Source organism: Episyrphus balteatus, chromosome 2 (genome assembly GCF_945859705.1).
Source record: "Episyrphus balteatus chromosome 2, idEpiBalt1.1, whole genome shotgun sequence".
NCBI lineage: Eukaryota > Metazoa > Arthropoda > Insecta > Diptera > Syrphidae > Episyrphus > Episyrphus balteatus.
In genome coordinates, this window is record NC_079135.1 from 48,907,303 (window position 1) to 48,929,833 (window position 22,531).

General features: G+C 30.8%; 3 protein-coding genes and 1 non-coding gene across 4 annotated transcripts; 2 read left to right on the plus strand and 2 right to left on the minus strand.

Annotated features, from left to right (window-relative positions):
• Nucleotides 1–2,686: 2,686 nt before the first annotated feature.
• LOC129912512 (larval cuticle protein 65Ag1) lies at nucleotides 2,687–3,242 on the minus strand. The gene is made up of 3 exons (XM_055990794.1): nucleotides 3,190–3,242; nucleotides 3,081–3,124; nucleotides 2,687–3,029 (listed from the first exon to the last, which is right to left on the minus strand). The coding sequence occupies exons 1-3, from the start codon at nucleotides 3,226–3,228 to the stop codon at nucleotides 2,813–2,815; spliced, it is 300 nt and encodes a 99-aa protein (XP_055846769.1). The 5' UTR covers nucleotides 3,229–3,242; the 3' UTR covers nucleotides 2,687–2,812.
• A 5,179-nt stretch (nucleotides 3,243–8,421) lies between these two features.
• Nucleotides 8,422–9,162, minus strand: LOC129909429 (endocuticle structural glycoprotein ABD-4). Its single transcript, XM_055986515.1, has 3 exons — nucleotides 9,154–9,162; nucleotides 8,806–9,084; nucleotides 8,422–8,754 (listed from the first exon to the last, which is right to left on the minus strand). The coding sequence occupies exons 1-3, from the start codon at nucleotides 9,160–9,162 to the stop codon at nucleotides 8,422–8,424; spliced, it is 621 nt and encodes a 206-aa protein (XP_055842490.1).
• An 8,445-nt stretch (nucleotides 9,163–17,607) lies between these two features.
• Nucleotides 17,608–19,043, plus strand: LOC129909430 (PR domain zinc finger protein 13). The gene is made up of 2 exons (XM_055986516.1): nucleotides 17,608–18,148; nucleotides 18,334–19,043. Exons 1-2 carry the CDS (start codon nucleotides 17,608–17,610, stop codon nucleotides 19,041–19,043), a joined length of 1,251 nt encoding a protein of 416 aa, XP_055842491.1.
• Trnas-cga (transfer RNA serine (anticodon CGA)) lies at nucleotides 18,186–18,267 on the plus strand. The gene has a single exon. It is a non-coding gene; the product is annotated as a tRNA-Ser (tRNA).
• Nucleotides 19,044–22,531: the final 3,488 nt, after the last annotated feature.

Below are 22,531 nucleotides of genomic sequence, written 5' to 3' on the forward strand. Positions count from 1 at the left end.
ATTGCGGTGTCATTTTTATTGAATTTTTTGTTTTGTTTTGTGTTTTTTTTTTTTTGTTGTTGTAAATTATTATGTTAAGTGTTTTTGGATCTGTTTTAAGGTCACCCTTTTTCGAATTGTAATATAATTATTTAAATATTTTGAGTGATACAATGTTTATTTATTTATTTTTTTTTTTTTTAATTTTAGATTGTTTGTTTGTTATTTGAATCAAAGTATGATTTTGATGCCTTGGCATGTTTACATTTTTTTTATTATGTGAAACTGTAGAGATGAAAATAATCAAAACAGAAAAAATTGGGTTGCTTGTGAAATTTGTTGAATCATTGATGATGAGAAAAAGAGTTGGTAATGACATTTTGTATAATTTGTGTGTCTTATGTATTGGATTAAAAATAGTTTTTGAGCACCCATCATCTCGGAAAAAAAGGCGAAGGTAATTATGAGGGACAATATCAGTACCTAGTTAGTTTGGTTTTTTGAAGAAGTTTTTTTGAAAAACTGCAAAGAATATCGGATATTGGATATTAGCCCTTTTTTTTACTTTCATTTTTTTGCGTTACTTCTTTAAGAATTTCCAACGAAATTGATGGAACTAACTCGAAAAGGAACAAAATTCAAAGAATTTCTTCGGAAATTTGTATTCGGAATGTGTCTGGATTTGGAACAATATTTAGTCCAAAACTGACTGATTGCCCCAATAAAAAAAAGGTTAAAATTCTTAGAGCTGGTACGTGAGCCTGTGAGCCAACTTTAGCACTGTTTATTAAAAAAAATCATTGTTGGGATTTGGTTGATGACTTAACATGAGTCAAACTTTCTCAAATGGGCCATCAATTTCAACTTGTTGAATTTTATACTTTTTTTGCATATTTCCGAAAGTTAACGAGTTAAAAATAATATACCAAAATACCTTGTTTTAAAAAAGTCATGAGCATGACAAATGAATTTTTTACGTTTTTTTCTCAGAAATTTAAAAATTAATGAAATTTGGTACGTATGTATATTCTCAGAAATAAACACCACAATTTAAAAAAAAAATTAAAAAAATTAAAAATAAATATTTTTTAAATAGATTTTGAAACACTAAATCTAATACCGCAATTTACATATAAAAATGAAAAAAAATCAAAAGAACATTTTGAATTTTCTGACATATTTGAAGACCTAGGCTAAAAAAATAAATGAGAATAAATGAGAGACAATGCCCTAACTCCAAATATGCAAAAAAATCGAAATCGAAAATTTTGTAGTTAGGGCCTTTACGAGATTATGGGCAGTATTGCACTTAATCTAATATGTGATGAATGAAATTGAAAGTAATCTTGCAAAGAACTTAGGCTTTCCATATGTCCGAAGATCACAATACGAATCAGCTTTGAGCTCCAAAAATCCAAAATTCCAGATAATCATTTTTATCAAAAAAACAAAACCGACTTCCATGGATCAAAACTGGGTTTTATCTCATAGTTTCTATAGCCAGAACTGAACGAAATTGAAATGGGACCAAACTGCAGGCACCAGCTTGCCAATAAAGCATAACCAAAATTGGTTAACTCAGTCCAAAGTTATGAGGTAACAAACATAAAAAAAAAAAAACAAATATCTACAGACGAATTGAATGCCTCCGCCTTTTTGGAAGTCGGTAATAAAACATTCAACATTGTCTTTCTGTCACAAGTTAACCAAAATTTTTTTTTAGAGCTGCCAGCTTGTTTCACGCGAAAAATATTGATTTTCACTGCAAGGCTTTTTCGTTCAAATTTTGAAAGATTATCTGCAAGCTAAGCTGTGGCCTGTGATCTACTGTTCATCTGCAATTAATATAATGGTGAAGACCTATTTTTTCCATCCGGAAAGCTTTCAGCTTATCGCGAATTGAGTTAAGGATAAAACTTAAAAATAAAAAACACAAAATTCGGGAACTTGGTCATCAATCATATCTATCTTCTGAAGCAGTAACTAGAAAGCGTCAAACATTTGGCATGATAAAGTATTAAACATTTTAAGAAGAATATTTTTTTTTTGCTTTCACACTTTTACCCTAACCGTATCATCTATGGAAATTAAATAAATCAATAAGAAAAAATGAGAGAAGAAATGGCTGAGAAGTGTGCAGAGGGGTTATACACCAATTTGTATTTTTACAGTAAGCTTCAAGGATCAATAAAATGCAAGGTTTTTTAATAATTTTTTGATTTCTAAACATAATTTGACTGTACTATAGGTAATAATAATTGTTGATTCTAAATTTTAATGCAACTTCATAAATTAGAATATCTTTGTTATTCCATGATTATTTCATCTCCATACAGATGCTTTCATGTGCAATGTGCAAACCCATTGCTTTAAAGTGTATATTATTTCAACTTTACCATCCTTATCATTGCTTACTCCAAGTAGATACCAACATAGAATGTAAAACTCTAAAATTCTTGAATTTGTTATTGAGTGCTCGTCTTTTAAAGTCATAAAACTTTGAACACACTAATCTTCTGATTAAACTTGTTCGTTTTGTTTTAATTGGCAATAAAATATCATTTACTTAAGCTTATAATCAAATTCTAACAAAACTAGAATAACTCCATCCCGGCTCCATCAACACCTATAACTACGCAACGCGTTCTTAGAAAATGACATCATTGACCAAGTTAAAAAAAAAATGATACAATTAATTTATTCCATTTTCAGGCTTCTCCAAAGATGAACTCACACAATAATATTAAAATTTATCTGATTAAAATAATACAAAATATAAAAAAAAAAAACTAAGCAATCACAACTTCACACAGGCTTTAAAAGCCTTAAACATTTAATTCTTTTCCGTCTTTAGTTTATGAGCTGTCACATATGGCTGGTAACCATTCTTGCCGGCTTTATAATAAGTAGTGTACTCGTAGCCATCTGCGGAAATGAAACTATAACTTCCTTTAACATTCAAATCAGCTTCCGGTTGTACTGATTTTGGATTTGAGTCAGGATCTACTTCTATACTTTCATCTCGCACCTGTCCGTTTTCAGTTTCAAATCTAAAAATGAATATTTAGGAAGTTTTCTATTACATTTGGAAAGTTACTTACGAAAAGGCGTAGTTGCTTGGGTTTAACGATGACTCTGTTTCCACCTTAAAAGTCATAAATTATATTATTGAACTTATCTTACTTTGAAACTACTTTAAGCTTAACTTACTTCAGAGATATCATCAGCTCCAACAAAAACTGTCAACATTAAAATCCACCAAAAATACTGTGAATAAAATTAAATGATTGATGAAACCGCAAACTTAGTGATAACCTGGTTCTAACCTTAAGATAAGCCATGGCTATTATTTGCAGAAAGAAATATTTTCAATATAAAAACGTTAGTAACTCTTAGAACACTTCTCACTCGCGTCTGAACTTTCAAGCTATTGACTTGTGAGCTTCAAGCGAATCAGTGTTATATAAGTGATAGAACGAATATTCTTATGGGACCAACCCACGATTTAATAACAGCTTCAAACTTATTGAAGCTATTTTATTATTGTTTTTTTTTTTGTTTTTTTTTTTTTGAAAAATAAGAAAAAATAAAACAAGGGTTAAACTGTATGAGACCTTTCTTAAGGCTCAGTAAGAAGCCTATAAATAACATCACTGAAGCAACATAAATTCGATGATACAGCCATTAACGTCATTGAAGTAAGACTTCTTTTACATATAAACTCACAGCAAGCTTTGATCGGTTAGCTTTAAACAATCGTGATGGGGCGTTAGCAAAATTCTAGTAATTCATTGTGGGGATCGCCTTGGGTGTAGAGTGCTAATTTATTTCAAACATTATTTTTGCGATCAATCGGCTTTATAGAAAAGTTCTATTAATGATCTAGCATTTATAGGATGCGGAAGCAAACTATAAGTTCTTGAAAGAAAACTAATGGCAAATAGGTAATTCTTTTTAAGCATAGATAAATTGAGAATGAAGGCGAACATTATTTGTTTTGCTGCAAAACATTGTTTTTGTCTCGTTTTGTTTTCAAAATTACTTTTTAATCAAAAAATTTGTTTTTTTTATGAAAATCGTTTTCCAAAATGATTTCCGTTAATTAAAAAAATAAGAAGATTTTATTCTTAAAATAAGTGGATTTCCGCTTAATTTAAGACGTAAATCATCTTGGCAAAAAACCATGCAGAAATCCGCTTAGTTTGGTGGTATTTTTCTATGTGTATTTTGATAAAACAAAGTAAACATGTACATTAGGGCGTTCGTTATTTTTCAATCAAGTTAATAAGTGGGAAAACTGTTTCTAAATAATAAAAAAAAATCCTCTAATTTTTTCGGATTTTTATTTTGACACTAGATGGCGCCCCGAAAGGGTTAAAGTTTTTTCTCATTTAAAATAGGTATGTGTTGACTGATGAGGCCATTTCTTTTTTAGATATAGAGGTTCTTGTCTACATTAAACAACGTTTTCAAAAAGGTGTAAATTATTTTTCTAGGACCCAGGGGTTTAGCCAGGGCGCCAATTTGGGTTAAATTAGAAATTTAACTTCGCAGTTCCCTCCGCTCTTCGCCCTCTTCCCTATGACACGATAATTGCTTTACTCAATCCTCTATTATGTCACCCAGAGTAAAAACGACTTAAGTAATAAGGGTGAATGTCAAAAAACAGCTCTCACGATTTTGATTGAAAAAATATTTTTTAGAAGTTATTAACCGCTTTCTTGATTTAGTAAACGACTTAAATGATTTCAACGAAAATTCTCCTATAAAATCGTTGAAGAAATCTTGACATAAAACAAGAAAAAATATGAAAATTCATTTTAAAAAATTTCAATTTTTATTTATTTATTTTTTTTTTTTTTTTGGAAAATCAATATTTTCAAAACGATCCAACAAATTTTTTATCTAACACGGGTTTCGCTTCAAGAAATGTAGTCACCGTACATATACGTCAAGTTATTTTATTTATTCTTTCTTAGTAATAAATAATATTTTTTACACCACTTAAACTTGTCATAAAATCGCTGTCGCTTTCTCGAAAAATCTCGAAAAAATCCACGTGTACCTACACAAATTCCCTGTCTGATTTTTATGGAATTTTTAAAGTTGTTGTTTTTTTTTAATATTTTGCTTTAAAGTGTAGGTATTACAATGTACTCGAAAGCAGCTCAAACCATGTTGATAAAACAAAAATGCTGTTAGCTTTAAAACAAGGTCTGTTTCTGGTGAAAAAAATGTTTTGTTTACTTTTTTAATTTGTTACTTTCTAGCTCCAAACAAACAAAGAAACCAACAAATTATCCTATTAGCACTTATTCCTAGATTGTACCAGGATGTTTTTTAGTGCATATCCTAAAATTTCCCCTTTCTCAAAAAATACCATTTGTTCATAGATTTACATATATGTTTTTTTCATTGCATTGTTTTGATTCTTAATGATAATGCATATGAAAACCTTCATGCAAAATTTGGTTCCGCTACCATAACTTTTAATGGTTTTTCGGTAGTACGTTAGCAACTGTTATAATAATATAGGTTGACAGATGAAAAACATATATAACTTTTTTCAGAGACGTCAGATTTCCTTGATTTTAGATTTTTTTGGAATCAGCATTAAAAAGTACCTTGTATATAATGCCATCGTCTTTTTTTGCTAATTTTGAAAAACCCCATTTCTTGCTTTGACCTTGAAAATCGCGACTTGCGGACATACGATTTTTCTAGACTTTTGAGGTATGTTATAGAATGCCAAAACGAGGGTATTGAGCAAAAAAAATTTCTATTAGCATTCATTCCGAGGTTAAACCCTTATTTGACTGGATTATTAAGTGCACTTTTATATCTCAGCGCTTTTTGTGCCAGAAATAACTAATAGAATTACGATTTTTAACAGTTATGTTTTTGTTGATGGATAATATTTTACTAAATTACGTTTACAATCAAACGTAAATAGTAGGGTGCTTCTTATATGGTCGAAAAAATCTTTTTTTCGATTTTTTAATGGGACACCCCTGCATTATGTTCTACCATATAAGCATAGTGTATGGTATTTTTTTCCGATTTTAATATTAAAATTTAGTGGTCGCTACCATTCACTAAAGATTTAAGTAAAAAAAAAAGTTCAATTTCAACAAAATTTTTTTTGTTACAATACAAAGTACGTTTAAGAACCGATTTTTCAATCTTCTAATAAACAGTCAGTTAACTGTCTGTCGAATAAAGATATTAGGCTCATAAACAATCAGATAAAATCATTGAATTTTTCAATTAAGCTATATTCTACAGAATAACACGAAAAAAATGTCAAATTCAAAAATATTCAAAATTAAACTTCATTTTTATTCCGCTGTATTTTTATCAAAACTTCTTTCAAAACAGTTAAAGATTTATATTAATAAAGTCTGATTACAAATTTTTAAATTTTCTGAGAAAAAAAAAACAAAATTTGGTGTATTTTTCAAAACTTTGAGTTGTGGTAGAGACCCCTAGAACGTGTTTTAACTGGACCAAATTTTACCCAATTTATATTTAAGGCAAGAAGAACAAAATGAAAGGGTGTCCCATTAAAATTTCGAAAATTGATTTTTAAGAAGCACCCTAGTAAATAGGTTGATTTCATAGATTTTGTCTTATATGATTTACAATGTATACCTTTCCAAGTATTTATATGTTTAATTTTTTAAATTTTTTTTATGAAAGGTAAAAAAAAGGGATAAGGTAAGAAAGTTTAAGAAATAGCCTTTAATTTTCCATTCAAAATAAATGAGGATATTTCAACATTTAATTTAGCGAGTGCTAAATATTAGAATCATGCAACCAATTTTGGTATGAATTTATTTATTTTATAGGTAATTAAGACAATAAGATGAAAGAAAACAGAAAACTAAAATAATGAAAATAAATTCATAATTTTTGTTTATGTTTTGTGAAATTTATGAATTAAATTCAATCTTAAAAAAAATCTATTGTAATTGAAGCGCTTGTTTAAGGCCCATTTGCTGAAACGAGTCTTAAATATTTATGTGAAACATAAACCCTTAAGTTCTACATTACGGTTTGCACGAACTTCAAACTGTGTCATAAATTCCTCTAAGTTTAACATAACTTAGGGGGAAGAAATAGTAGAACTTAAGCTGTTATGTTCTACCTAGGCACTTTTATTTTATGAAAAAAGCAAGAATGTCGCTCAAAAATTGATGTCGGTAGTACAAAGGACATGAATTATTATCAATTTAATAAAAATAAACTTACATTCATTAACTTAAACCATCCACAGATGGTACAATTTACACCACAGTTTTTTGTATGAGGCACTATTTTGCTGTCATATTTCATTGACTAATTTTGACACACCAGCACATTTACACACACACACGAATAATTTTTGTTTAACCAATTAACACTTATTTTTGGCTCAAATATACTATTTTACACTTTTATTCCGCAAGATAAAGACACAAACTTGAAAATTTAACGATATGTATTGTTGTATATTAATTGCTAAATTGCTCAAAATCTATTTAAATTATTTGACGTTTCTATTGATTTGACTTTTGAATTTGAAGTTCTCAGCGATTTATATCATGAAAGTAAATCATTGCTAGGTTAAACATAAATATTTTTTAGCAACTTAGAATAAACTAAGTAAAACACAAGAGTTATGTTCGACCTAGCTAAGATGAGAATTTATGACTAGTATGAGCAAATGGGCCTAAGTGACATTTTTTTTAATTTTTCTTTTTTCTCGCAAATCAAGAGCTTCTTAGAAGCTTATAAATTCGTCTTGAGCCTAAAATAAATTTCACTAGTTGAATAGACTTTGTATGGGAATAAAGATAAATTAAAACACTGATTCCTCAAATTTTTAAGCGCTTCAATTTATCATTTGTTGTTGAAGAGCCAAGTTTAACAAGGAAATGACTTTGCAAACCACAAAAACGAATACGTTTTTATTCTTAGCAATATATTGTTGTTTTTGGCCGTGTACAATTTTAATAATCTACGTACACAAAAGCCAATGAAACACGACAAATTTTTTCATTAAAAACACTATTTACAGTTTGACTTAAAAAATGCGGTCTTATTTCCAAACTCATCCATGAATTATTCAAGAAATCTCTTTTTTTAAACGTTTTTTGAAATTTTAAATTTAATATCGAGAAAGTTTTCTCCATACAGTAACAAATATCTATTTTTGGTAGTTTCCTCTTTAAAACTACGATGCATTATTGTTAAATAATTACATCGAACACCACCCGAAAGTTTTTCAATATTTATTTATATCTATTTACAAAACAATAATACTATATTTAATAAGAATATTCACAATAACCTAAAAATATTAAGGCTTAAAATTAAAAAAAAATATAATTATAATTTATTTTTTATATTTTATCATTCTACTAAGCACAAATGTTTTCATAAATTAAGTTTTCATTAATTTTATTTATAAAAATATCCATTGCCCTCACCTCCACCATTACCACCACCACCGCCTCCACCATTTCCTCCATCATCTGGATGACCTCCACCGGCAGCTATTTTTTCTAAGGCCTCTGCGATTTCTGGTGGTATGGGTGGAGGTGTTGGCAAATGTTCACCTTGTGGCTGGAATCCATTTTCATCGGCGACATAAGTTAACACTATTGCCTGACCCTCTGGGCTTGTATATGAAAATGAACCTGTAGCACTTATATGCCCAGAGCTTTCTGGTCCAGCGTTTTTTACGTATCCTGATTCCTCGGCTTGTATTCCGTTCCCAGTTTCATACTCGTACTAAAAAACAATATTTCTGTCATAGAACATCAAACTGATTTTGTTACATACCTTATATGACCCATCAGCATTGATTTTGGATTCCATTTTAATAATTGGAATCGGTGGTCCTGAGGGAGCATCTGCTCCTCCACCACCGCCACCACCACCGAAACCACCGCCATCAGGTGGTAAGTATGAGTACCCACCCCCACCTCCTCCTCCTCCACCTCCACCACCATTTTTACCACCGCCATTACGCCCGCCTCCACCATTTTTGCCATTTCCATTACCACCACGTGGATATCCCGCCGTATATACCGTTGCTAAATAACAAACTAAAATCCATATCTACAATTACAAAAGAAATAAATCAATTTAATCCTTTTTTTAAACTCTTGGAAAAATGTTCAAACTGACCACACGCATTGCTTTGATGTAGCGTCAGAGATTTGATTGCATTAATAATGCACGATACACTGAAACCGTTCTTAGATCGATTTTCTTTTTATTGAAACTCAAGATGCGGATGAAAATGAAAATGCATAACACAAAAGATCCAAACGGCGATGCCTATGAAGAGTATAGGTAGTTGGAAAATTAATTTTTCGCACCTAAGATGTAGCACACGAAGAAGATTAAGTAAAAAAAAATAATTGAAATAATTTTAGTTGCGTAAGTAGACCACACTGATTAATACAAAGCAAACGCTCAATATGGAAGCCAACGAACAAAAAGTTATGAAATAGTGTTTCAATTGGATATTGATGAGGTTGAACATTTTTTCCTGGTGAAAAGTATAGTTGGTAGTTGATTAATGTTTATTTTCGGATTTTTTTTTAAGAATTTAGAGCACATCCAAGACCTTGAATTTTATTCTTCAATGAAATGTTTACATACATTTGCACATGTATGTATGTAGAATTGTTGATGACTAGTTAAATAAACCTGTCTGAGTGAAATGAAGGATTTAGAGATTTTTTGAAACGAAAGTATACTTTCTATCTATATAAAAGGAAAATACGCCTTTAAATTGTTATTAACCTCAGCTAAAAAGTTCGAAAAGGCCCTTAAAACAATATTAAAGTCCAACAATTTGTCTTTGTTTTTTTTTTTTGTGCAATTTATCATTGTCAACGTGTAAATATGTCAAAAGTTTTAAGTAAACAGATACCTGGTACTATTTGGATTCTCGTACCTATTACCCAAATGCAAACAAAAGAGCTGACATTAAAACTTTTTTTTACTGTTTTTTTTTTTTTAAACCAAAGAGCAACCAAGCCCTTACGATTTGAGATAATGTAAGTTAGATATTAAAAGGACAATTGTTTTAAATTGTCCGCTATTATTAAAGACTTTGCATAGAATGATAAATGCTATGATAAACGGATGGTCGATAAATTTGGTGTATGCTAATTTTTTTTAAAGAAGAAAACGTAAACAAAATTTGTTTTTTTTTTTGTGGAATATTTGAAATAAATTCAATTTTATTGGTTTGTTTTGGCCTTAGTTCGAAATAATGCGTTTGGAATTTTTAAAAATGTTGGAGTTACTAAATAGAGCTGTGCATCAAATAAATGATTTTCAAAAGCAACAATAATTACTGGCAAAAGAAAAAAATTTTTTAAAATGTATTCTTTCAAAATGTCTCCACTGGTCTGAGAAAACCGGAAGTGCACTTTTTTTAACTTAAAATTGAAATAAAAAACGACTGGGTGGACCTACAAATTTTTGCTAAAAAAAAAAATAGCATTTAATTAACTTCAATTTTGGACACCAAAAACAAATTATAAAAAAAAACACTGTTGAAGCTATAAAAACGAAGTTTATGGAATTGAAAAGCATTTAAAAGTCTTCAAAGTTGGATGTCAGCTAAACCTTTTGTATTAAATCATTGCAGATTTTGTCCGCTAACTGCAGAAAATTTAATAACTCAAAAACCATGCGAGTTACAAGTTTTTGCGCATCAAATTAGCAATTAATAAAATTAATTTTTTTGATTCCTCCACAAAGTGTCCATCAAAGTTAATACCGTCTATCTTGTTCGTAGAGGAACTGTCAGTTTTTATTTCTTGGATCGATAGGGGCTTAAATCCAGTTTTTGCTTCTAAGTGAATATTCAAGCTCCAGTATGTCGTAGACCAAAAAATAAAGATGCAAAGTGTTTCTTATAATATTTTCTATCGTTTAGGTGTAGTTTCATTTTCCCCTAGTAATAGGCCCGAATTTAACAAAATTCGATTTTAACAAAAAAAAAAAAAAAATAATGGTGATAAAATATACATCTATCTAGTTCACCTATAACTAAATTGATTTTAAAATTGTAGCTCTTTATAATTTGGAAGTGGGATGTTTAAATCGAGCTTTCGCTGAGTTCGAGTCTATTACTAAGGGCCATTATATTGAAATTAGTAAATACAAATTGGCAATAAGTTAAAGTCTAATTTTAGTTCTTAAAAACTTTCGTTATTTTTTCGAAAAAAGCTTTAGGATCAACATTTTTCTAACTGATTTTTAAGTATGAATATGTAGGGACTGAAAAGATAGTTCGTCCGACTCACTCATGGGTTTTATTTTTTATACATGTCCATTAAAATTATTAAGAGCATTTTTCTTTATTTTTGATATAAGACTCGTTTATGAGTTTCCATTCTTTAAGTAGAATTGCGTTAAGTCGTCAGCAAAAAATGTAGTTCCAAAGATGGTGTCTTTTATTTGAGGAATATACGATTGAATTTGAGATTTTCGTGGGGTTCTTAAAAACTCAATTAAACGATCGATGCTACTTTCTACCATTTCAGATTAATATATTTGGTGCAGGTGCAGTGAAAAAAAATGCAGGACTTGGTCACATTTAACTTGCTCTTCCTCTTTTATTTGTATTATTGTATTTATTTTGTTTTGCATTCTTGTACGGCTTGCACTACCCTTACTTTACGCAAACTCTATACGCCTAAGTTTCGCTGATTGAATAGTAATTTAATCTGATTTTACTCAATCAGATTTTTCAATTAAAAATGCACCCAAGATATATTTATGCAATAACCAAATTCAACATTAATATACCTTAAATAAATCTCGCCTCAAAAACAAATCCTAATCTATAAATCCCTTATCGTCAAATCATACATTCATACAACCGAAAACAATAAAATACTTTTACATGAGTTTTTCAAATGACGCTTCAATGGAAACACCTGCGAGCTTGGTTGCTTGCTGAACTAGGAAACAACCCCCTTTCCATAAAATTCAACACAAACCATAACCACTACCCTACTTTACGCTTATTCTATTGCCATTAACTTCTTGCCTGCAGGATTTTTGGTGTATGTACCAAAATCTGGTCACGGATGTCAAATCTTTAAATACAAGGGTTCAACTTGGAAGAGTTTGCAACGAGTCTATGACGATGAACTATTCTTTGCGCTTACCACATGACGAATTCCCATTGCTTTGGCACCATCATGTCTTGCTATTTTAGTAGGTAGGTATAGACTTCCTCTCTCTATATTTGACTCTACTTACTATACTTCCAGTGAGGGTTGTTATTGGTAGTTGATGCTTGTACTCGACTAAGAGCTTCGGGAATTTCACCACGTGGCCATGGCAATGAGTAGAATATTGGACCGAATTCACTCAACACCGGCTATGGACCTACATCTATGTGTTTAGTGCGCGACACCCTCAAGTGGATCACTTTTTTTCATTTTTGTCAAAGAATTTAGTTAATGTGCATTAATAAAGATTTTTGACATCTATACAAAGTGCTTATAATAGCGAGAGGAAGGCCGGGTCGGGCCGAGTTTCGCTGATGCACTGGGTAAACAATATGAGGGCTAAATTTTGTTGATCGAAGTGCGATGATAAATTAGCGTGGTGAGAGATTAGGATCGAATTCGACATTGAATATGGGAATTATGACAAGTGCTTGGATTTGTTTTTGCATTAAAAACCGCATGGGCTGGCTATATGGTTTTTGGGTTTAGAATCGTTTGACGATGATGATGGTGCAAGTTGATTTTGGGTTTAATGTATAATACAGTTCCCTATTTGTATATTAAATTAAATTGTAATGTCAAAGTGATTTCTTATCATGTAGATTAATGTGTTCATTGATTAAGGCCTTTTGTTTGGATACAGTGGGTGGGCTTGGGCATGTATATAGGCATAATAAGAAGTAAATGAAGAATGTATAATGTATTTAATGTTAAAAAAGAACATAATCAACCTAGAACTTAGATCATTAGTGGACAGTTAAAAAAGAAAGTATGAACAATGTCACCAGTATCTAATCGAGTTTGTTGTAAGATATTCGTTTTCATTTGGTATCAAAAACTTAAATTAAGAGCAACTCTTTCCTATAAAAATTAACGAATCAATGTTCAAAAAGTCATAGATTTTCTTACTGACTGTTTCATTACGATTGAACCCAGCATCAGTGGCGTATTGAGGGGGGAGGGCTCAAGCCCTCCTCAAGAGCCTCAGCTGACGTTGAGGGTTGGCGTAGTTTTTTTTCGTATTTTAGTCCGATTCGGAATTCTTCAGATCATTTTTTTGGTATTTTGACGTCGAATTACATCACGGTTAAATTTTGCCGTATTTTAAAGATATTGGAAATAGAAATTTTTGATATCTCAAAATCTTAGTGGCCAACATATCTAATGGTTTCTTTTAGCAAATTCCATTTTGCGCTTCTGATTTGGATTAAAAAGCAGCAGTAATTTCAAAATAAAAATGGATGATTTTTCAGTTTTGATAGTTTGAAGCGATTTCGAAGTTTTCGAAATCGATCGAAATGAACAATATGATATTTCATTTCACGTGAAATTGAAAAGTGATTTTAATTCACTTTCGTTCAAATTGCGCAACATGGGCATTTATATCGAAAATAATAGGTAATGAAATGAGTATAGGTCAAAAACTATATAGACGTGATAGGAATAAATCTGTTAATAGTTTTGAATTCAGCACATGACAAAGTTCGAATGAAATAAAGTGTTTTTTTATGGATAACTGAACTCCTTGCTGTGTGTGTAAAATGTTTGCAATACAAGAACTTTGAAAAAACACTACTTTTATTATGAAAGGAGGAGACAGGGTATGAAGCTGTCGAGTAGTAGCAGTAAAATGCTACTTTACCACTTTCAGTACCGCAGCACAGCCCTTCACTCTCGATCAAAGATGGATAAAAAAGAGAAACAAATTTTTTTTCGTACATTTAAGCTATAACTAAAACGCCAACTTTTTGCAAAAAGTCAAAAAATGAAAATTTTCAAACTCATTTTGTAACAGTTTTTTCGACCACAAAATTAAGAATAATGATGCACAAAGCTTATTTTTTGATTTAAAAAAAAACAATTTTTGTAGTTTTTTCCAAAAACAAATAGCGCTAGAAAGAAATAAGAAAGTAATTGTAGTTATGGCCTTACCTTCTAAAAAATTTTTGAAAAATTTTCTAGCCCCCTCCAAATTTTCTTCTAGATACGCCACTGCCCAGCATGTATGGGTTTTGTAGTAAAAACTCAATTTTCTTAACCTTTTTGCGGTGAAATATTTTAACTATCTCATTTCGAGAAGTCATCGCGTAGTTAAAAATATCTAACGCCAACATCGATAACAACTGCGCACGAAGATAAAAATCTAAAAACTATAAATTATCTCAAACTGCTTCATTAGTTAACGACTTTTGTTGAAGGTTTATGCAGATGGACTATAATGTGAAAGTAATCTGATAAACGATTAGGTAACGTAAAATTAGTGATTACAAAATTTAATCAGTAATCCCGATTAATGATAACTTTCTTGAATCAATTACTATAGATTAAACGTTAGTCAGTATAATCATTAATCAAATCAATAGCTGTGTGCTTTTGGCATTGCTATCAGTATCCGCAGTTGGCGTTTACATGCATTACAAAAACAACACGCAGCTGCCGATAAGAATAGAAGCTAAACCAAGCTACGGGTAGAATTTTGACGAAGAGTATAAGAAAACGTTTTCCTTTCTCTTGGTGTGTGCAATAACATTTTTGTTACGTGTTGATATTTGGGAAATTCTGCTGCGGATAGCTTTGCAAAAAAAAACACGCCTAATGGTTTATTTTTTTAATTTAGTGGAATCAGTAGAAAACTTTTTTTTAGTCCAAACTATTTTTTTAACTTGGAAACAAAAATTAGGCTTAATTAGAAGTCGAAAAACTTGTGAGGTCATTTTCTCGTTTTCGTTTCGTTCTCGATTGAAGAGAATAATAATGGAAACAGTTGTGAATCAAGTTTTAATCGTTATCAATACTTCTACAAATAAAACAATTTTTTTAATCAGTTGAAGTTCGGAAAAATGAGCAACACTTAACAACACCGAAAAATATAAAAAAAAATTATAACATGAGAATGAAGTTATTAATACCTTTCTGTTGAAAAATACCCCTTTTAACTGACAACAAATAATTTTATATTTATAAATCATGAATTTTAAATGCTTAGTGAGTATTTTATAGACAAAATTCATATTTTTAAGACGTGCTTTTTATTATTTTTAATGGCTATACATATTACATACCTATACATTTGGACAAAAGGAGTATTTTTTAACAAAAAAGTATAAATATAAACTTTTGTACCTATTTATAACGATACAAAAAAAGGTATACAGCTGAGTTATAGAGAATTTTAAGTTGAAAATTTTTTCTCGGACATTTTTTTTCAAAATTTTGATAAAATGTGCTCATTTTTTATATTCACAATGTCGAAAAAAGTTGTTAACTTAACTTAAAAGTGGTATTCAATTGTCTACGTTTATTGTATTACTAACCTGAATAAACAAAAGTCAAGATATTCAGTAAAAACTTAAATCCAAGATAGCGGCCAAAATTTGAGTTTCACGAGTGCGAAAAATCAGGGTTTATGATATTCAGCTAACGCTATACCAAACAATGAGAAAAACAAATATGGCGGGTGGTACAAACTGCTGGGTCATATTATTATAAATGCACTGGACTATTTAAGGTGTCCTTTTTCCTCCGTGTAGGTATGATATTTACCTATTTTTTTTTTTTTTCAAATTTTAATTTAATGTTCTTAAAACCGGCTTCCAAATTTTTTTTTTTGTTAAGTAAAATTCAAATATTAGTTTTAGTTCTATTTTTTGATGAAACATTTTTTTTTTCGAAAACTATTAGGTACCTGTCATAGAACCGTTTTTTTTTTTTTTATTCAAAATTTGTATACAAAAGCAATTAGGCATAGAGTTTAAGTATAAATTAAAAATACAATTTTTAGTAAATACCTACATTTTTTGGAATAATATTATTAATTATTATTTTTTTTTTTTTGAAAAATTAAATTTTCGAAAACTTGAGAATGAATTTTTTTAATTTTGGTTTAAGGTGTTGATTAATATTTACTGTAAATACGGCATAAGTATTTACTTTTTTTTATTATTCATTGTTTGTTTTCGTTTACAGAACGAAGTTTCTGTTTTTTTTTTTAATTTATTTTTGCATACACATTTACCTTATTTGTATGAAAAAAAACTTTTAAAAAATTAAGCGAAATAAACTAAGGGCATTTCAAGTAGTAGGTACATATGCAAATAATGAAAAAAAACATTTTTCGAACTTGTTCGGCTTTTTTTATGTTTGCATAAAACAGAAGTAATATTGAAAACAATTACTCCTTTACATGACTTCAGTTTCACTGGAACACTACTCAATACTCTTAATTTTATAAATTTGAAAATGAAAAACCATATTCAAGTAGCATTTTATTAAAAATTTTACTTAAACGTAAAAACAAAAATCACAAAATTAAGCTTATTCAGCTGGTTCAAATTCTATACCAGACCCTTTAGAATTAAAATAATTCAATTAATTTTGGTTGCGTACCAAATTGCCTGCCCGCACTACCTACTACATATAAACCAAAAACCGGAAATGGTGGCGAAACCTGCACAAGTGCACACATTCTTGTACCGCACCACACTGTACTGTACCTGATTCGAATGTTATTTTCAATTACAAATATTTTAAATGCGTCCATCTATATAGACAATTAGTTGAACAAAAATAATTTTGATTTGCTTTATTCCAACCCCTAAGCCCTAAGTTGTTTTAACACATCAGTACTAAGATAGGAAGCACATGTTTTTTTCTTTTTACTATCCTCACCCTTCCTTATATTATAATCTAGTCTATTCCGTTCCGAAGCCGCTTTTAAAAACCATACTCACCACAATCATCCTGTTGATCCAGAGGGTAAAAATAACTTATTTTGAATGTAAACACCCGAACAATCATTAGAATCCCTATAATCTTCCCTCTCCCTTTATATTTCGAACAAGTTTATGAACTTAACCAAAAGAGGAGGAGGGTGCGATATATGATGTACGGTACATATAAACCTTACCGTTGCCGATCGTTTAATTGCAATTAAAACCCGATTTCAACCCTCCAAGTTTGTCTACCGCTTAGGATATATGAAAAAAGCCAAAAGGCCGAAGCCAAACCATGTCACTCTGTGAAGAAAACACTTGCTCCAGAGTTAACCGACTAACACCGGCTGCGGATTTTCGCATTTCCATAACATTGTTCTCTTTAAGTGCGATACATATGAGGAAGAGGATGCTGGGTTAGGTCGTGAGACCTCACGCACTTGTCACCCAGCCTGCAGAGGGATGTAGTATAGTATGCTTGTCAATTTTTGGTGGCAGGGTTGCACTGTGACCAATTTCAAACGCGAATGTCCTTTTTTGCAATAATAAGGGTGACTTTGGATTTGTGACACCGAAGTATAAAAGGAAATCCTTCTTCTAATAAGAGTTCATTTTCAAGTTAGACCTCAGTTGGAATAGTTCTTTAATAAGGATTACTATACGCGATGTTACCCGTGCTGCCATCTAATAGCACTCTAATTGGATCTTCAGTTCAGCGTGTGGAACGTAAAACTCCGAGTATGATTTTTCGTATTGAACATTTATTGCCAAGTGCAAGTCCAAGTCGCGAAAGCAGTCGATCAACTCCACCATCAATTGTTGACCAAGCAGCCTTAACTCGACGAAAGGATTCGGGAGTATTGGCAGCGGAAGCAGTACAAAAAGATACCTCTTCAAAGCATATATCCACCTTGACACTGATATCCTTTAATGGAATCATCCCGAATGGAACAGATTTCTGCAAAGTCCTTGGAGGAAACTTATCCAGTATCATGGAACAGGATTGTTCTTGGTTGAGAAGAATAAAACTCTCTGAAGATGTTCATAGCTACAATGTAGTCTTCGAAGTTAACCGACAAAGTAGCAGTTCAGTACAACTTCGAGCTATCAAAGATATTCAAAAGGGTGAAGAACTGGTGGCATGGTTTTCAGAAGAGTTGGCTATTTTGATGTCAATTCCATTTCTAACTCCCAGTAATATTGAAGGTAATTTAAATAGCTTATTTGACACCAAGTTAACATAGCAGTCGTGGCCGAGTGGTTAAGGCGTCTGACTCGAAATCAGATTCCCTCTGGGAGCGTAGGTTCGAATCCTACCGGCTGCGATAATTTTTTTTTTTTATTTTTTTTTTATTTTTTTAACACTCCATTTTTATTTTTTTTTATTTCAGGAAATAAACGATACACTTGTCATCTCTGTGGATTGTCCTTTGAAACACCAAATCCGCTTAAAATTCACATAGCGTTAGCCTGTGGACGACATTCATTGGATATTTTGTGGATTCGTTTGCACTATGCCATGAAAGCATCGATGTTTGCTCAACTTTCGACAGTTGCACCATGTCCAACAACTATGACATATCCAACGACTACGACATCTCGGTTATCAGCTTTCAAGCCTATAAGTTCGTCCATGCCGTCATTGGCTTCGTCGATTTCAATAAACCAACCAAGGATGTTTATTCCACTGAGAAGTAGTCCACCACAACATCCGCAACAATCACCATCTCAAAGCATCGTACAACCACCCATGAATCCAATGGAAGCTGCAGCTCAAATTGAAGCCATTGTCAGTAATATGGGAACTTCGAAACAAGGACATCTTTGCATCTACTGTGGCAAGGTGTATTCCCGGAAGTATGGTTTAAAAATTCATATTCGAACGCATACCGGGTTTAAACCGTTAAAGTGTAAATTCTGTTTGAGGCCATTCGGTGATCCGTCTAATTTGAATAAACATGTGAGGTTGCATTTGCAACCGGGGACATCGGCTTACAAATGTCATTTATGTAATAAGACTTTGGCTAGGAGGAGGGATTTACAGAGGCATATGGAGAGCAGACATTCAAATGGACATAATATTGATGTGGAGATGAGTTAAAGTATAAGTTAAACTGTTAGAGTGAATTTGGTGCTAGATTTAAGGAAAAAGATATCTGTGATAATTATATTAAGATATTGTGTTAAAAAATATTTAAAATACAAAAATATATATAAAAGTCATATTTTTAAATTTTTACTTAATTTTTGAATCAGCCTTCAATTTGGAATTTAGCAGTGGGAGATATATGATTACAAATTTCAGAGCTAAGATTTAACTCTGGGACTATTATAGTGCCTAGGCAAAAAAACATACAAAACGTCGGGAAAATTAATGGATTAGTCTTTTATTTGCTTTTAAATTGCAAAGATCATAAAAACAAGTGTAGTGAACAATTTTTAAATTTATGAATCCTATTTAGAAAAGATAAAAGGTTTATTATTTATTGTTTGATTGGGAGTTGCAATTTTCCCTGAAATAAACCACAAAACCATTTTTCTAACTTTCTATTTTTTATAATAAAATTAATAGGTAATGTTAAGAAAAATGTTTTTTTTACATTAAGCATTTGGGAAAGTGATAATGCTACAAAAATTAAACTTCTAACTTCTTTTTTTACAATTAAGAAATTAAGAAAATTAATATTTGAAAAACAAAAAATATATTTGCTGAGGTAAGACTTTAAGCATTCTCAAGCCATTTGTTTGTTAAGAAAAATAATTATAAATTGTTTCTTTATTTTGGTTTACTGAAAGAAGAGTAGGGGGAGCAGTGCACAGAGGACCTTTTCTGTTAAATAAAGATAAATATAAGTAACATTGCTCCTCGTTTTGTTATTGTCTATCATTTACAAAGATGCTTTCAGAGAAATAAATTAAAATATATTGTTTTTTAAGTAAAGCTTATACAAAAAGGAATACAAAACAGTGAGTTTTCTACTTAAATGTGTTCACAGAAAAATAGACCAAAATTAAGCAAATTTCTGCATGGTTTTTAGCCAAAATGGCTTTCGTCTTAAATTAAGCAAAAATCCACTTAATTTAATGTGATAATCTTCTTATTTTTATGAAAATTAGAAGATTTTCATCTTAAATCAGGTGGATCTCTGTTTAATTTAAGTCGGAAGTCATCTTGTCTAAAAACCATGCAGAAATCCGTTTAATTTTAGGTGGTCGGAATTTGGCCTATTCATATCCCTGTTTTGTTATTGTTATATCATTTACAAAGATGCTTTCACAGAAATAAATTGAAATGTATTGTTTTTTAAGAAAAGCTTATACAAAAAGGAATATAAAACAGTGAGTTTTCCAGTCCAAAATTAAGCAGATTTCTGCATGGATTTTAGCCAAAATGGATTTCGTCTTAAATTAAGCAAAAATTAATGAAAATAAGAAGATTTTCATCTTAAATTAGGTGGATCTCTGTTTAATTTATGTCGGAAGTCATCTTGTCTAAAAACCGTGCAGAAATCCGTTTAATTTTAGGTGATTGGAATTTGGCTCTTTTAATTTTGAACTTGGCGACTTAAGATGCGTTTTTAAAATCAAAGCATTTTACAACAAAAATTCACCAGAGATGTGAACAGAGACAACCAATTTGCATACATTTTTTCATTTTTAAACATTACAAATTTAATTTAACACCCGTCAGTGAGCATGAAAACCAGATTTTATCAACATAAACACAGTGAAAATTATGCATTTATAGTCTGATAAGAAAAAGTTATCTGAAAATCAAAATTCTCATACCAAAAAAATTCGTTTTCGTTTTTTGGTCCATTTTTTACTTTTGGCAAAAAAAAATCAAAATCGGCTTTTTGCCTCTAAAATATTCTGGCAACACTGATGAATGATGATTATTTGTTGATGCAGAGGGTAAAATTATTGAATAAAGAAACAACCAGAATCAAACTGGATATCAATTACAATGGAAAAAGCATTGTTTCAGTAAAAGTAAAGTGAAAATATTTGTCCAACGAATCGAAAAAAACATGTCTAATTTCAAACTGCTTTAAAACGAGAAAAGTTTGTCTTGTAGTTTTCAAAATGTTTACATTTGCAGGTAGTTATTTGATTTATGCAGTATAAAGTTCTATAAAGAACTTTTGATGCCTTTAAACGTGAAAAATGTAGGTATTCATAAAATTTATTCAACGTTGAATAGAGGAGACTTTATTATGGCTTAACGGATTTCGGGGTTGTAACGTTCCTATAAATTTTTGAATCGAAATTTAATTTTAACTGTCTACAAAATAATGATATGTATTTATATTTATTTTTGTTTCGCTTCAATTTCCCAAAAAAAAAAAAAAACAGAAAGTGAAAAAAAATGTTATGCCCCAACCTGGACTTGAACATGGAACCCTTTACTCGCTGACTAAGTGCTCTACCATCTATATGACTTTTGATGGCCAAAGGTACAAATGTTTCCTTTTTTTGTTTTTTACTTGCTCTATAGGGCAAGTATTGGTTTCGTGTCAAAAAAAAATTCGAGGTTTGAATCAAAACTAACATTACGATGATGGAGAAGTCCAAAAAAGTGGGTTTCGTCATGACGTCCGTCGGTCTGTGCGTCCGTGCAAGTAGCTACAGCCTAAATGGGTGGACGGATTTTGTTGAAATTTGGTATGGATGGTTTTTTCGTAATTTCCAAGGTTGGTTTTTTTTTTTTTTTTAATATCTCGCTTAGAACGTATACCTCCCATACAAAATTTTCGAGTTATTGCAATTTTCTCGAAAACGGCTCTAACGATTTTGATTTAGTTTAACACACGTAATGCTGTACATAGTTCTAACATAACTGCGTTTTTAGTTTTTCTCAAAAAATACGGATAGTGGAAATATGGTCTTTACATTTTTTTAAATCGCGGATGTCGGCTCTTCCCGTACATCATTATGGAGTTATTGCAATTTTCTCAAAAATGGCTCTAATGATTTTGATAAAATTTTGCATACGTAATATACAGAGTAGTTGCAGTAAAACTGCATTTTTAGTTTTTCTCAAAAAAAATCAAGTCAAATAAAATAAAATTGTATTTAACTAACATTTGGTCTCCATGCCGGCTCTTCCCCTACATCAACCAAATTTCTTAAAAATGTATATAGAGGCAGCTCTTATAATCCACAAGTAAGCTGACATAAAAGTGCTTTTAACTGCAAGAGCAAGTACGTGCGGCCCCAGTCGTGCATTTTATTCTTTTTAATAGGACCATAACTAATAATGGAATGGAAAATGTTATATGCAGTCCATAACTATTCATTTGTGGAATTCAAAGGGCTATTAGTTTTAATATAGTTTCAACACATCAGTAGCACTATTCATTAGATTCCGATAGAAAAAGGACAGCTCACAGTGCGTTGATTCAGTTTGCACTGAACTGCAAAGTATAGACAAAATTCAAAACCGCCTGATTTTTATGATCTTTTCTTTTAAAATTATTTTTTAGTCTAATGGCAAGTAGATAGTGTATAAAAACATTTTTTATTTCGGTTATAAGTTTTTGTCACATAAGTGCACTAAGAAATGTTTTTTCTTTATATCTCAAAAAG

Bases quoted from the DNA above. Each gene is read 5' to 3' on its own strand.
- LOC129912512 (XM_055990794.1), bottom strand. From the start codon at position 3,228: ATGTTGACAGTTTTTGTTGGAGCTGATGATATCTCTGAA. The intron at 3,125-3,189 runs GTAAGTTAAGCT...ATGACTTTTAAG, and splicing joins GAGCTGATGATATCTCTGAA to GTGGAAACAGAGTCATCGTT. The intron at 3,030-3,080 runs GTAAGTAACTTT...ATTCATTTTTAG, and splicing joins CCAAGCAACTACGCCTTTTC to ATTTGAAACTGAAAACGGAC.
- LOC129909429 (XM_055986515.1), bottom strand. The intron at 8,755-8,805 runs GTATGTAACAAA...ATTGTTTTTTAG, and splicing joins ATGCTGATGGGTCATATAAG to TACGAGTATGAAACTGGGAA.
- LOC129909430 (XM_055986516.1), top strand. From the start codon at position 17,608: ATGTTACCCGTGCTGCCATCTAATAGCACTCTAATTGGATCTTCAGTT. The intron at 18,149-18,333 runs GTAATTTAAATA...TTTTTATTTCAG, and splicing joins AACTCCCAGTAATATTGAAG to GAAATAAACGATACACTTGT.